The 15027-nt window shown below is 39.7% G+C and overlaps 2 protein-coding genes across 2 annotated transcripts in view; one reads left to right on the forward strand and one right to left on the reverse strand.

The window, feature by feature from the left end:
* The window catches only part of LOC120068006 (mediator of RNA polymerase II transcription subunit), a 54841-nt gene that overhangs the window by 16287 nt on the left and 23527 nt on the right, over positions 1–15027 (forward strand). Inside the window, exons 9-12 of the mRNA XM_039019666.2 lie at positions 6585–6668; positions 11601–11695; positions 11989–12151; positions 12251–12496. Coding sequence (XP_038875594.1) covers positions 6585–6668; positions 11601–11695; positions 11989–12151; positions 12251–12496 — 588 coding nt within the window. The remainder of the gene's footprint in view (positions 1–6584; positions 6669–11600; positions 11696–11988; positions 12152–12250; positions 12497–15027) is intronic.
* LOC150031928 (uncharacterized) lies at positions 915–6224 on the reverse strand. Its single transcript, XM_090308159.1, has one exon. It carries the CDS (start codon positions 3770–3772, stop codon positions 2633–2635), a length of 1140 nt encoding a protein of 379 aa, XP_090164285.1. The 5' UTR covers positions 3773–6224; the 3' UTR covers positions 915–2632.

Below are 15027 nucleotides of genomic sequence, written 5' to 3' on the forward strand. Positions count from 1 at the left end.
GTGTCGGTCAATCTCAACGTGTTTGGTTTTGTCATGTTGAACCAGATTGTTTGCAATATTAATGGCAGCCTTGTTATCGCAGTAAAGTCTCATCGGGTAATGACTTTCTTGATGTAGATCTACTAGAACCTTCTTCAACCAAATCTCTTCACATATACTCAAGCTCATAGCCCTGTATTCGGCTTCGGCACTACTTCTAGCCACGACACCTTGCATCTTACTTCTCCAGGTAACTAAGTTTCCCCACACGAAAGTATAGTATCCTGAGGTGGATTTCCTATTTGTAACAGAACCGACCCAGTCTGAATTTGTGTAGGCCTCGATACACCTTTTATCATGCTTTTTGAAAACCAAGCCCTTTCCAGGAGAAGACTTCAGATACCTCAGGATCCATGTAACTGCTTCCATGTGTCTTTCATACGGAGCCTGCATAAACTGGCTGACCAAGCTAATTGCATATGATATATCAGGTTTGGTATGCGAAAGATATATCAGTTTCCCCACAAGCCGTTGATATCTCTCTTTGTTCACAGGAACATCATCTACTGACTCTATCAGATTGAGGTTGGCTTCTACAGGTGTATCTGCAGGTTTACGCCCTATCATTCCAGTCTCTCTCAACAAATTGAGAGTGTATTTCCTCTGAGACACTGTGATCCCTTCCGTTGATCTTACTACCTCCATTCCTAGGAAATATCTCAAGACACCGAGATCTTTTATCTCAAACTCATCTGCCATTCGTCGTTTCAACCTGTCAATTTCTGCTGAATCATCCCCTGACAGTATAATATCGTCAACATAGACAATCAAGATCGCTATTTTCCATGGTGCTGACTTTTTAGTGAACAAGGTGTGATCTGAATGCCCTTGAACAAATCTCTAGATTTAACAAAGGTGGTGAATCGATCGAACCAGGCTCTAGGGGACTGCTTCAGGCCATACAAGGATTTTTTTTAATTTGCAAACCTGATTGCTGAACTGTGCTTCAAAACCTAGAGGTGGGTTCATATATACCTCTTCTTCTAGCTCACCATTCAGAAAAGCATTTTTCACATCCAACTGATGGAGGGGCCAGTCTTGATTAACAACCACGGAGAGGAGAACACGAATAGTGTTAAGTTTTGCCACAGGTGAGAAGGTTTTTGAGCAATCCACTACATGTCTGAGTGAATCCTTTTGCAACCAATCTGGCCTTATATTTGTCGAGAGTTCCATCTGACTTGTATTTGACAGTAAAAACCCACTTACACCCTATTGTTTTGTGACCTCTTGGAAGACTAACCAGATCCCATGTTTTGTTAGTCTCAAGAGCCCGCATTTCCTCCATAATTGCAACTCGCCATTCAGGAATTTCCAGAGCTTTGTGCACATTGCCTGGAATTATCACAGTATCTAGGGTGGTGGTGAAAGCTCTAAATCTTGTAGATAGGTTACTGTAAGACAGGAAGCTTGTCATAGAGTGTTTGGTGCACTACCTAGTACCTTCTCGCATAGCTATTGGCAAATCCAAGGTAGCATCAATCTCAATCTCACTGATCTTGTCAGCCTGTTGATCTGTACCCAACTATTTGTTCATTTTCAGTCCCCTGAGCACCACTTGGCGCTTCATTACTGCCATCATCCCTGACTTCGCCCGAGTCCCCTATATCACCTTCAACATACTCATTGTCATTATGACTAGGGGTACCTTGAGCCTGAGCCGGTTCAGGTTCTGACTCTTGAATACCTTCCGGCAAAGCAACAGGGGAAACAATTTCGGGAACTATTTCCTTTCGGAGATGCTTCCTATAGTAGGTTATCCAAGACACTTGTTTTGTAGGGAGGACAGGCTCATTTGTTTCAGGGATAGGTTCAGGAAACAAGTCTAACGGAACAGAGTAGGTGGAAGTGTTTGCCTCTTCACTCGAAGTCTCCCCCTGAAGAGGACTAACGGGAAAGAAGGGCTTGTCCTCTAGAAATGTGGCATCCATGGTGACAAAATACTTACGAGAGGAAGGCTGAAAGCACTTGTAGCCCTGTTGATGGAGCGGATACCCAACAAAGACACATTTTTGGGCCCTAGGAGCAAATTTACTCTGGTGAGGACCGTGATTATGGATGAAAACGGTGCACCCAAAAACCCTAAGAGGAACATTAGGGAAAAGGCGAGTGGACGAGATGGATTCTTTAAAATGCTCTAAGGGGGTTTGGAATTGGAGCACACGGGAGGGCATTCGATTTATGAGATGAGCTGCAGTAAGAACAACATCCCCCCATAGATACGAGGGTAAGGATGCAAGTATCATGAGGGATCAGACTACTTCAATGAGGTGACAATTTTTCCGTTCGGCCACCCCATTCTGCTGAGGTGTATAGGCATAGGAATTTTGGTGGACGATACCTTTAGAGTTTTAAAACTCACGAAGGGACTGATTAACAAATTCACGCCCATTGTCACTTCGAAGAATGACGATTTTGGTATTGAACTGGGTTTCGACGGTGGTGTAAAACTGTTGAAAGACCGTCGACACTCCAAACGTGTCTGTAAGAAGAAACACCCATGTAAGACGGGTGTGATCATCTATGAAGGTAACAAACCACCATTTACCTGACACCATTGTGACATTCGAAGGGCCCCAAACGTCACTATGTATCAAGTGGAAGGGTCGGGAAGGTTTGTAGGGTTGTAAGGTAAAAGACGTCTTGGCTGTTTAGCACGAATACAAACATCACACGACAAAGATGACACATTCACATTTCGAAATAAATGGGGAAATAGATATTTCATATAATGAAAGTTTGGATGTCCAAGTCGAAAATGCCATAATAAGAAATCAGTTTCAGAAATAGTAAGAGAAGACAATAAACAAGTGCTAGATAAACTCCTAGAAGAAGCATCCTTGGAAAGGAAATAGAGTCCCCTATTGTGTCGGGCAGTGCCAATCATCTTCCCCGAGCTCAGGTCCTGAAATGAAACATTATCTGGTGAGAACACGACTTTGCAGTTCAAATCTCTGGTCAACTTACTGATTGATAGCAAATTATACGATATTTTTGGTACATGTAAGACATTATACAAAATCAGTCCTTGAAGTGGGGATAAGTGGCCCTTTCCTGCAACGGGGGCAAATGACCCATCTGCAATTCTTATTCTCTTATTTCTAGCACTTGGATAATAGGAGAGGAATTGGTCAGATGATCCAGTTAGATGGTCCGTTTCTCCGAAATCAAGGATCCAGGATTCATCTCCCTCAGCAAAGAAACTAAAGGAATGGGGAGTATCTGACTGTGCAATATTGCCGATTCCGACCGTACCTGGATCCACCTGGCTCGTCCCTGGAGGGGCACCATCAACAGCTTCACTAACGAAGGCGCGACCGGTCTTAGATTTGTCGTTCGAAGGACGCCGCTTGCCATTTGGAGGTCGGCCATGTAATTTCCAGCATTGATCTTTTGTATGCCATGGTTTCTTGCAATGCTCACAAATTGGAGGATTCTTTCCATTCTGTTTGTCATTCTCTGAACCCGATGACTTGACTCCAAACGCAGTAGAGTTCAGGGTATTAGGTGTTGTACTATTCATAGCGCTGGTTCGATCTTTTTCCAATCTGACCTCTGAGCAAACTTCCATCTGGGACGATATTGGTCTTTGTCCCAAAATTCGGCTCCGAACACCATCAAACTTCGAGTTTAAGCCAGCCAGAAAATCATATATGCGGTCAGCCTCCTTAATCTTCGAATACTGAACCCCGTCAACTGGGCAATTCCAAAATATTTCCCGACACAGATCCATCTCTTGCCACAATAGTGATAATTTATTGAAATAGGATGTTACGTCGAGTGTCCCCTGCTTGCACTCATTCACCTATTTTCTCAATGTATAAAGGCGTGAAGCATTCTGCCTCTTCGAATAAAGTTTCTGGACAGCTTCCCAGATATCCCGTGTCGAAGCTGAGTAAAGAAGAGGCTTCCTGATCTGAGGCTCCATACTGTTTATTAAAATTGAGCGGAGGAGGGAATCCTCCCTCTTCCATATACGTTACTGAGGATCCCTAGGATTTGGTCTGGGTATCTCCCCTGTTAGATACCCGAACTTGTGCCGTCCCTCGAGAACCATCCTCATAGATTGTGACCAAGAAAAGTAGTTCTGGCCATTAAGTTTTTCGCCAATAGAAATTCCTGCAGAATTGCCTATAGAACCAGACATAATGTTTGTGAAAGGTAGAGTAGGATAAGCAGTTACCGGAGTTTCTGACATAACGGAACCCCCGGGTATGTATTTGGTAGAAAATCTGTTGAGGATTGGCCGAAGATCTAACGGCTGCCCTAAGTGCAGAAATTTGCTGCTACAGATTTGCCAGTTGTTGAACGCTAACGGTCCCACTAAGAATCGTTGTAGGTTGTTTCTGCCCATAGACCCCTGAAGATATCGTTTCTGCCGGTGTGGGAAGACCAACTGGAGGAGCCGGTTGACCAGAGGGTAAATAGCGGGAGAAAACATTTGCTGTAAAGGGTTGGGCTGGACCAGGTCTAGTTGGACCGAGTGGTTCGAGTGGTTTGGTGGGTTCTGGTAGACCGACAGATCAGGCACGTTCAGAGGGCTCGGTAACGAGGACGGAAGGTAGGCGATTTGGTTCAGATTCATCGGGGAATGGAAGGTAGAGGAGCTGGGTAACGACAGAGGGGGAAAAACGAAGGATGAGAGGACGACTGACCTGAAAACGCTCCGCTGACGGGGTCTGGGTTGTGATTGATAACGATCGGCGGCTGGAATGATGGAATCGTCTACGGCAGGCGCTTGTGTCGGGCTGGACCAGTGGAGGATGTTCGAGTCTCGACGGCAGTGTGGTTGAAGTCGTCGACGGCAGCGGCGGAGGTCCTCCGATGGCAGTGACGGCTGGATCGATTAGGGCAGGTTGGATCTGAATCGGTCCAAGTAATGACCGTAGATATTGGTCGACGGTAGCCCTAATTTTAGCACTGTTAGAATTTTCCCTTGGAGTTCCATTCCCTACTAGAGTCGATGACTGAATCTCTTCTATTCCAGCGACATTCTCATCACCATGCTCTGATACCATCTTGAAAAAATTAGGGAAGAAAAGAAAACACTAGAGTTACGTGGAAAGCCCTAGACCAGGAAGAAAAAACCACGATAAGAGTTTTTATTTTAATTCAGATACACAGTACACATTACAGGGACATTCTCATCACCATGCTCCCATATATGATTTTGTTCCATTCTTAAATAACAATTTTAAGGCCCTTGAGTTTTTGTATAAATCCATTTCCCACGCCAACCCCTCCTTAAGGGAGTGTTGAGCCACCGATATTTAATCATAGGAACAAAGTTGGGATGTTGTAGCCAAGGAATCTGAATGGTACGGGACCTCATTTGTTCACTCCAATGCTGAGTTGGATGAGGTAATGATCAGAAGTTATGCATTCGGGGTGCTTGACTAGAGCATTTGGAAAATTTGTAAGGAAAGTCTTCCGTTGCTAGAAATCTATCAATGAGAGTGTGCATGGGAGAATCTCTGTAATCGGACCAAGTGTAGAGCCCATTGGACAAAGGCCTTTTCTTCTGTAATCCGTTTTTTCTTTAGTCTACTGAATGACATTGAAATCACCTCCTAAAAGCCATGCTACAGAACAAAGACGAGATAAGCCTCTGAGTTAATCTTGGGCCACTTCTTGATAGGTTGTTTCTCGTAGCATCATTTATAGAAGTTGATCCCACCAAGCCAATGCTCCAGTTTTAGCTTGAAGGCTACATGCCTAACTTTCTTATCTTTTGCGTTTTCCAAGAAAACTTTCTACATTTTTTACCCAATTCAAGAATGTTTCCATATCCAAATTTTGGAAATATATTCACTGTGCCTTTTCTTGCAAGAAATTTATTATTGTTATTTGACCAATTTTGATTAAAAAAAAAATCATTTTAAGATTCATTTTAAGTTAAGGAACTAAATTTCGACATTTGAAAGTACAAAGACTAAACTGGAATGAGAGTCAAAACATCGAGACTCAAAAAATATTTTTCTACGTATATATATATATCTGTGTGTATATATATATATATATATATTTATTTTGAGGTCATCAAGAGAGTTGCTGGGTTTGGATTCGGCTGAAGAAGAAAAGGAAGGGAAAGGAAGGATGAAAGAGGAAAGAAAAAGCAAAAGAGAGAAAATGTATTGAAAATATTAAATAACTTTAAATTTAAAAGATATACAAATTATTAAAAAATAAAAGGTAACCTATGAGGCTGAACAGTGTTTGTTATTCAATCCATAGGTTTGGTTAACCAAAGCCAAGCCCGCCCATAACCCGACCAAGCCCAGAAAGTAGTAGAAACTGGGTCCATGATCCGTATGGCCTACATAATTCTCTTACTTTTTTGTTCAATATTTGAGAGTGATTTATTTTAATTTTGAGAAAATACTAATTATTTTAAGAAGCTCATGATGCTGTAAATATTATGCCTGCTACTTGAGTTTTTTTGCACCCCTGTCTCTAACGGGTGAAGTAATGCAATTAGGGTTCATTGTCTAGATGAATATTCAAACTTTATCTCTAACGTTTACTTCTATTATTTTTCTGTGAAGGCTGTTCCCAGTATTGCATTGGCTGAAACATATACTAGGTTGCTTCTCCTTGCACCACACTCATTGTTTCGTTCACATTTTAATGTAATTTTCTCGATCTATTACAACCTTATTACTTTATTCTTATCTTTCACTTTGAGCACTGATTAAGTGTTATTTATTTATTTATTTTTTAAATGATGAAAATAACGTCTTTCATTGAGAATAAAATGAAAGAATACATGAGTATTCAAAAAAACAAGTCCACTAAAAGGGGAGGCACTTTCTACCAAAAGGTGCTCCGACTATAAGAGATCATTCCTATAGAATAATTACAAAAGGTCTTCAAAATTGAAGTCCACAAAGAGACATGGATGCGGACGAGGGCCCAAATCTCCCTAGGGTCCCTATCCACCCCCTTAAATATCCTGTTGTTCCGCTCACCCCAGAAGACCCATAAAGTCACACACAGCCTTGCGATCCATAAAAAGCAACCCTTCTCCTCAAAAGGCGGATCGAGGAGGACCTCCTCGATTGTAACACTGGCATCTCTATGACGAACGTACGACATACCAAACGTTTGAAGGAATAAATCCCAAATAGTACTCGCAAAATGACATCGCCAGAGAATATGGTCTAGGTCTTCCTCCGCCTTCGACAAAGAATACAACTAAACAACCCAATAAGCGAAGGCATCTTCCTCGCAAGCCAATCCAACGCGTTAGCGCGACCATGAAGGACTTGTCAGGTAAAGAACCTCACATTTCTAGGAATCTTAATCCTTCGAAAAACTGACCGACCTAAGGGAGAAGGATCGACCAAACACTGAAAAAATGACTTGTAAGAAAACCCTTTGGAAGAATTAGGGCTCCAGACACGAACATTCTTTCTCCCTAATCTAAAGGAGTGACCTTCGAGTAAAGAAAGAAGAGCGGCCACCTCAATTGCCTCCCTATCGTAAAGAGCATGACGAGAAAGTGATTTTTGAGGGACGACAAATGAAACAAATGAGGGAATAGAGCAACGAGAGGTCTCTCCCCCACCTTGTGAGAAGTACATTTCCTCTTCCCTCCCCCACCACACAACGAACCAAAGGGACGAAAGAAGGGAGTTCTTTCGAGATATTTTTCCATGCGTTATGGTAAGTGCCCTTAACCCCTTTAGACAGCCACTCAAAAAGGGTGGGGACTGTGTTTACTAGCAATAATCCTATGCCATAAAGAGTTGGGCTCAGAGGAAAAACGCCACAACCATTTGGCTAGCAAGGCTTTTTTTCGCACCCTAAGATTCCCAATTCCAAGCCCCCCTGGGGAGACTGATCTCTCAACATCTCAATTGATTGAATTGGATCCCTTGCCTTTAGCTTCGTCAATCCCTTCCCAATGAAAATCATGCATAAGCCTCTCAAGTTTCTTACACACTTTGCACAACATCAATTAAGATTATTGTTGATATATAGAAAATTCAACAATACAGGAGAGGAAACGACTCTCAAGGATTGTTTGAGGTATGGGTAAACTCCTTAATCCAAAGGTGCAAAACCCAGCAGGTACGGATGATGAAAAGAAACAAAGCTTTTTGTTAATAAAAATGAAAAGAGACAAACACTCAAAGTACAAGGAAACCAAACTAAAATACAGAAAATACCAAAACAAATACAAAGAGAAAAAAGACCAAGCAGGAGAAATAAAATCAATCCAAATCAAACCTAAGGAAGCTTGAATCTGAGCTGAATCAAGGCATGCAATCCAAGGAAGAGACTTATCTTGCATAAACCGTTGAACTCTTTAAACAAAAGCTATAACAGAAGAACTTAAATGCCAACTAAGCTTAAGAACATGCACACAAAACAAAGATGCTGCAAGACTATGTAATCAACCTAAACAAGAGGGTAGGAAGCTGGAGAATGAAGAACCCAAAGCATACGACAACAACCTTCAACTATCTTCGAAAAGAGATTGATTTTCCTTGAAAATATAGCTTCAACCCAAAGGACTACAACTGAAACAATGAGCAAAGGAGCATTCTGAAAGACCATAATCCACTTTACACAATTGAAGACCACACGCTTGCAAAATTGAAGAAAATTTGGCATCTGAGAAGTAGATAAAAGAGAAGCACTTAAATTTATATCTTGAACACACTGCTTTTCCTCAACCCTTTGAGACAAAATATCAAAAGCTTCTTCGGTATGGTCTACTGAAATGGATCCTTAGGAATTATGTCCAAATGATGAAATCAGATTCATTACTCACACTAACAACTAAGTCCTCATCAGAATCATAGGGGCGAGAGATCATTGGAGGAAGGACATGCAACACCTCTAATAAATTGAATGATATCAAAACCCTAGCAATTTGAGGATTAGGAACCCCGTTGGTCATTTCAACCTCTCATTGACAAACACTAAAACCCCCAAATTAGTAAGTACAACTCTAGGGAGAGTCAGATAAGGTTATTGTTAGCTAATATAATATTAAATTTACCTTCACCTATCAGTTTAAGCTTTCGGGTTAATCGATGACTTAAGATGGTATCAGAGCAGGTGGTTCAAGAGTTCTTGTATTCAAACCCCTATAATGTTATTTCCTTCCCAATAAATATTAATTATTGTACATATTTCAAGCTCACAAGTGAGGGGGAGTGTTATCTAATATAATATTAAATTTATCTTTACCCATTAGCTTAAGATTTTGGGTCAGTCATTGATTTAAGAGTTACCTTGTAACTGAAAACCATGAGGCAAAGAGAACTAATTCTCTACCCAAGGTCTGAACACTCCACGAGCAAGTTGATCAATCTTACTGAATGCCCAAACATGCAACTCTAGATTAAGAAATACAAAGGATGGCGGTGAAGCTCCATCATCAAGACTGGAAAAATCCTCATTTCCAAAATTCAGAATCCAAAAAATGTTATGTACAACCTAGTGAGCAGGCTTTAGATTAGAGTTGTTGAAAAACCGATCCAAATCAAGGGATTGAACCGAACCGAAATAAATCAAACCGACTGGTTTGGTTCGGTTTCTATGAAGATTTTGGTTTTCTTGGTTTATCCTTTTTAAAAACTGAGGGGTTTAGTTCAGTTGCGGATTCAACATTTTATAATTCTAATATAACTGAACCAAACCAAACCTAGTAAGAAAATAGTTAAAGTACCTTACCCTCTCAGCCCAAGTCTTTTTAAATAGCCTAGCTACCAGCCCATAAAACCCATTTGTTTAAGGAAGTCTTAGCCCACATAGAATTTAAAAAAGAAAAAGAAGGAAAAAAGGAAGAAGAAAAGAATACTAAGAAGATAGAAAAGACATAAACCCTAGCTATCAATTATCTCTCATCTCTTTCACCTCAATCAATGTGCGTCGCCTACTTCCTCCCCTTTCCCCCATTTTTTTTTTCTTTTTCCCTCACATACAACTACATCACTCTTAATTCTCTCTCAATCATGTATGTTGTTGTCGATTTCTTTCTTTTTGAAGCACCATCTTACACCTTATTTTAAGATATTATCATCCATATAATGTTTCCAACAATTCACTTCTTTCTTCATCATTTATGCACTACCATCTTTGCTGCCGTCTGGCTGCTTTTTTTTGCTGTTTTGATACTTTTGCGACCACCATCTTCATCATTCTTTCTTCTTCGTCCCACCTCTGTCTCAAACAACAATTGGTGAAGTTCGGTTAAGACTGAAACCAAACCATTTTGAACTAAAGTTGTACTTGTTTGTTTGAATTGAAACCGATGGAGAGATCCATTTTCTTGGTTCAGCTGTAAGACAAACTGAAGGGTTCGGTTTGGTTGTCTTCGATTTTAGTCAAAATCAGACAACTTGAAGCGTCAACATCCCTACTTTAGCTGGCCTCCAAAACCATAATGGGCGCCACATCATATATCTTAGTAAAATGACAAAAATATCCTTATTTAACCTATTTTTGAAATTTTGTTTTCAAATATAGAAAATGAGCAAACTTTTTTACAAATATAGAAAAATGTCACTATCTAGTAGTGATATTCAATGACAGTCATTGATAGACATCTATCAGTGTCCATAAATATTTCCAACATTTTTGTCATTTAAAACCATTACCCTTTAGAAAGGATAAATTTGGAAACAACAAAACTACGTCTAAATTAGAAAATATAAATAATAACTTTCAACCTTTGGTGGTTCATATCACCGAATCTTCGAACTTGGAAGGGAAAGAGTCGAATGACTGAAAGCCTTTGAAGAACGAGGACTCCTTAAAGAGTTGTAAAGACATTTTCTTCAGACACTATAGGAACTTGAACTCGTACATACGTCTCCTCTAACGAGTCATAATTATCTACTAAAAACTTGAAAGAAGATTGATTAATAATTCTCCGGGTATAATGCAAAAGAAAAATCGGAACAAACCTCCCAGATGATCTAAAATCTGTTCATTTGCCTCGAGAGAGAGGTCCAAAGACTGTTGCGTTTCCATAGACTTGTATTTAGAATTCTCATTAGACTGAGGAGAGAGTATGATCTACCCTAGCTTCTTGAGCTTCTTCAAAATCAAAATGATTATTCACTTTAACTCCAACAACCAATGAAGAGTTATCATTATGCAACAAAAGATCGTTAGAGATTGGTCCTTGATTTTCAAACATATCATTTAAAGAGAAAAACCCTGTCGCATTTTCCTTGAAAATAAACCATGATAGAAAAGGTGATCATCACAGAGTAAAATGAATTATGTGAATATTTATTTGACAGATTTGTTGTTGAAAACTATTTTTGAATAATGTGATCTAAATAATATTCTCATCCAGGTTTGCATTCAAATCTTTACTGATGTATTTAAATGAATGAAGTTGCCAATTTATGAGCTGTCTGATTTTTATTGCTTTCTTATGTTTGATATTTGTTATTATTTGTTGCACATCTCTTGCTCATAATTTAAGAGCTCAGCACTATTTATGCTTCAATTAACTTTCTTTCTTTTACGCTCATGAAGTTCAGATCTCATTTTCTGTATGTTTTTACTTACAATGAACTCACTCTTTATTGCAGCATTTAGCACAAAGAAACCCATCCCTATTGAGCAAACCAGGAGTTACGCTTCTAGTGCTTGAAATTCTGAACTATCGGTTGCTTCCCCTTTACAGGTATAATTTCTCAACCCTTGCTTCACCACCACCACCCATCCCGCCCCACAAAAAAAAAAAAAAAAAAAAAAGAAAAAAAAAAGACGGAATTCCGTTGAAACAGCTCAAGTAAAAATATAATCAAGAGAAAGGGTGGTATGCCCCTAAATCACAATTTACACTGAATTACGTTGGTAGAGCCTTAAATATTATGATATATACAAGATATTTGATATCTTATATGCAACATGATAATGATGTGACATATTTTTTTTTTTTTTTTTAAAAAAACTTATATTCCTCATCTCTTCTAGGTACCAAGGCAAGAGTAAGGCTTTGATGTATGATGTGACAAAAATAATTTCTGCACTTAAAGGAAAGCGTGGAGACCATCGAGTATTTAGATTGGCTGAAAACTTGTGCATGAATCTCATTTTTTCATTGAGAGATTTTTTCTTTGTAAAAAGGGAAGGGAAGGTGGGTGAGCAAAATAATCCCAAAGCAGAATTATAAGTTATATATTGTGTGTTTCATTCACATTTTTTTGCTGAAATTGAACTATCTCTGTTTTGAAAGGGTCCGACTGAATTTACAGAGACACTAAATCGATTAGCTGTGGTCACTCTTGCTATCCTCATTAAAACACGGGGAATAGCTGATGCCGATCACTTGCTTTATCTTCAAACAATGCTAGAGCAGACAATGGCCACCAGCCAACATACTTGGTCAGAAAAAACTCTGCGATACTTCCCACCTGTTCTTCGTGAAGTGTTGATTGGAAGAATAGATAAAAGAGGTGTAGCTATTCAAGCATGGCAACAGGTTTGTTATCTCAATCAAAATTTTCAATAATTAAAAATTTGATTCCAAATTTTCTTACATTATTTGTTGTACCTTTTAATTTCCAATTTCACTCAAATTTGATATGGGACTAAACATAAATGTAACAAATCTTCTTAATGAGATCAACTCTAGATGATCTAGAATTTGGATTTTAATTTTTTTTTAAAAAAATATTTGAAATAAAGTTTGGAATATGTCCAAATTTAATCCTAGGTAAATATTAAGGTCTATCTAAAATCTGGTTTAGATTTGAAATGGAATTCTAAGATAGAATTTCTAGAATCCGAACAGTCAGCCTGAAAGTCCTGATAGTGATCTAACTCCTGCCAAAGACTTTGCAATAGAATTTCTTGAAAAGTTAGGGAAGAAAAGAAAACACTAGAGTTACGTGGAAAACCCTAGATCAGGGAGAAAAAACCACGATAAGAGTTTTTTATTCTTTTAATTCAGATACACAGTACATAATACAGGAACAGGTATAAATAACCAAACAATGAGAAACCCTAGACTGATAAAAGACAAAAACGCCCTTAGGGCTAAAACGTAATTTCAACACTCCCCCTCAAGTTGGGGCGTATATGTCAATGAGACCCAACTTGCTAACACAGGTGTCAAATGTCTGTCTGGATAACCCTTTGGTGAGAACATCCGCAACTTGTTGGCTGGACGGAACATAAGGAATGCAAATGCTACCATTATCCAGTTTTTCTTTGATGAAGTGTCGGTCAATCTCAACGTGTTTGGTTCTGTCATGTTGAACTGGATTGTGTGCAATATTAATGGCAGCCTTGTTATCGCAGTAAAGTCTCATCGGGTCATGACTTTCTTGATGTAGATCTACCTGAACCTTCTTTAACCAAATCTCTTTGCATATATCTAAGCTCATAGCCCTGTATTTGGCTTCGGCACTGCTTCTAGCCACGACACCTTGCTTCTTACTTCTCCAGGTAACTAAGTTTCCCCACATAAAGGTACAGTATCCTGAGGTAGATTTCCTATCTGTAACAGAACCGGCCCAGTCAGAATCTGTGTAGGCCTCGATACACCTTTTATCATGCTTTCTGAAAACCAAGCCCTTTCCAGGAGAAGACTTCAGATACCTCAGGATCCGTGTGACTGCCTCCATGTGTCTTTCACACGGAGCCTGCGTGAACTGACTGACCAAGCTAACTGCATATGATATATCAGGTATGGTATGTGACAGATATATCAGTTTCCTCACAAGCTGTCGATATCTCTCTTTGTTTATAGGAACATTATCTGCTGACTCTATCAGTTTGAGGTTGGCTTCTACAGGTGTATCTGCAGGTTTACACCCTATCATTCCAGTCTCTTTCAACGAATCGAGTGCGTATTTCCTTTGAGACACTGAGATCCCTTCTACTGATCTTGCTACTTCCATTCCTAGAAAATATCTCAAGGTACCGAGATCTTTTATCTCAAACTCATCAGCCATTCTTCGTTTCAACCTGTCAATTTCTGCTGAAGCATCTCCTGATAGTATAATATCATCAACATAGACAATTAATACTGCTATTTTTCCTTGTGCTGACTTCTTAGTGAACAAGGTGTGATCTGAATGCCCTTGAACAAACCCCTGAGATTTAACAAAGGTGGTGAATCGATCGAACCAAGTTCTAGGGGACTACTTCAGTCCATACAACGATTTTTTTAATTTGCGCACCTGATTGCCAAACTGTGCTTCAAAACCTGGAGGTGGGTTCATATAAACCTCTTCTTTCAGTTCACCATTCAGGAACACATTTTTCACATCCAACTGATGGAGAGGCCAGTCTCGATTAACAACCACAGAAAGGAGGACACGAATAGTGTTAAGTTTTGCCACAGGTGAGAAGGTTTCTGAGTAATCCACTCCATACGTCTGAGTGAATCCTTTTGCAACCAATCTGGCTTTATATCTGTCAAGAGTTCTATCTGACTTGTGTTTGACAGTAAACGCCCAATTGCACCCTATGGTTTTGTGACCTCTCGGAAGACTAACCAGATTCCATGTTTTGTTAGTCTCAAGGGCCCACATTTCCTCCATAATTGCACCTCGCCATTCAGGAATTTCCAGAGCCTTGTGCACATTGCCGGAATTATCACATTATCCAGGCTGGTGGTGAAAGTTCTAAATCTCGTAGACAAGTTACTATAAGACAAGAAACTTGTCATAGAGTGTTTGGTGCACGACCTAGTACCTTTTCGTAGAGCTATCGGCAAATTCAAGGTAGCATCAACCTCATTCTCATTGGTCTTGTCAACCTGTTGGTCTGTACCCAACTGTTGTTCATTTTTAGTCCCCTGAGCACCACTGGGCGCTTCATTACTGCCATCATCCCTGACTTCACTGTCATCATCTCTGACTTCGCCTGAGTCCCCTATATCACCTTCAACATACTCATTGTCATTATGACTAGGGGTACCTTGAACCTGAGCCGATTTCGGTTCTGACTCTTGAACACCTTCCGACGGAGCAACAGGGGAAACAATTTCGGGAACTATTTCCT

This window comes from Benincasa hispida, chromosome 12 (genome assembly GCF_027475165.1).
Source record: "Benincasa hispida cultivar pf3 chromosome 12, pf3_genome.v1.1, whole genome shotgun sequence".
Classification (NCBI taxonomy): domain Eukaryota; kingdom Viridiplantae; phylum Streptophyta; class Magnoliopsida; order Cucurbitales; family Cucurbitaceae; genus Benincasa; species Benincasa hispida.

Excerpts from the sequence above, each read along its gene's own strand:
- LOC150031928 (XM_090308159.1), bottom strand. The coding sequence starts at position 3,772 with ATGGATCTGTGTCGGGAAATATTTTGGAATTGCCCAGTTGACGGGGTT.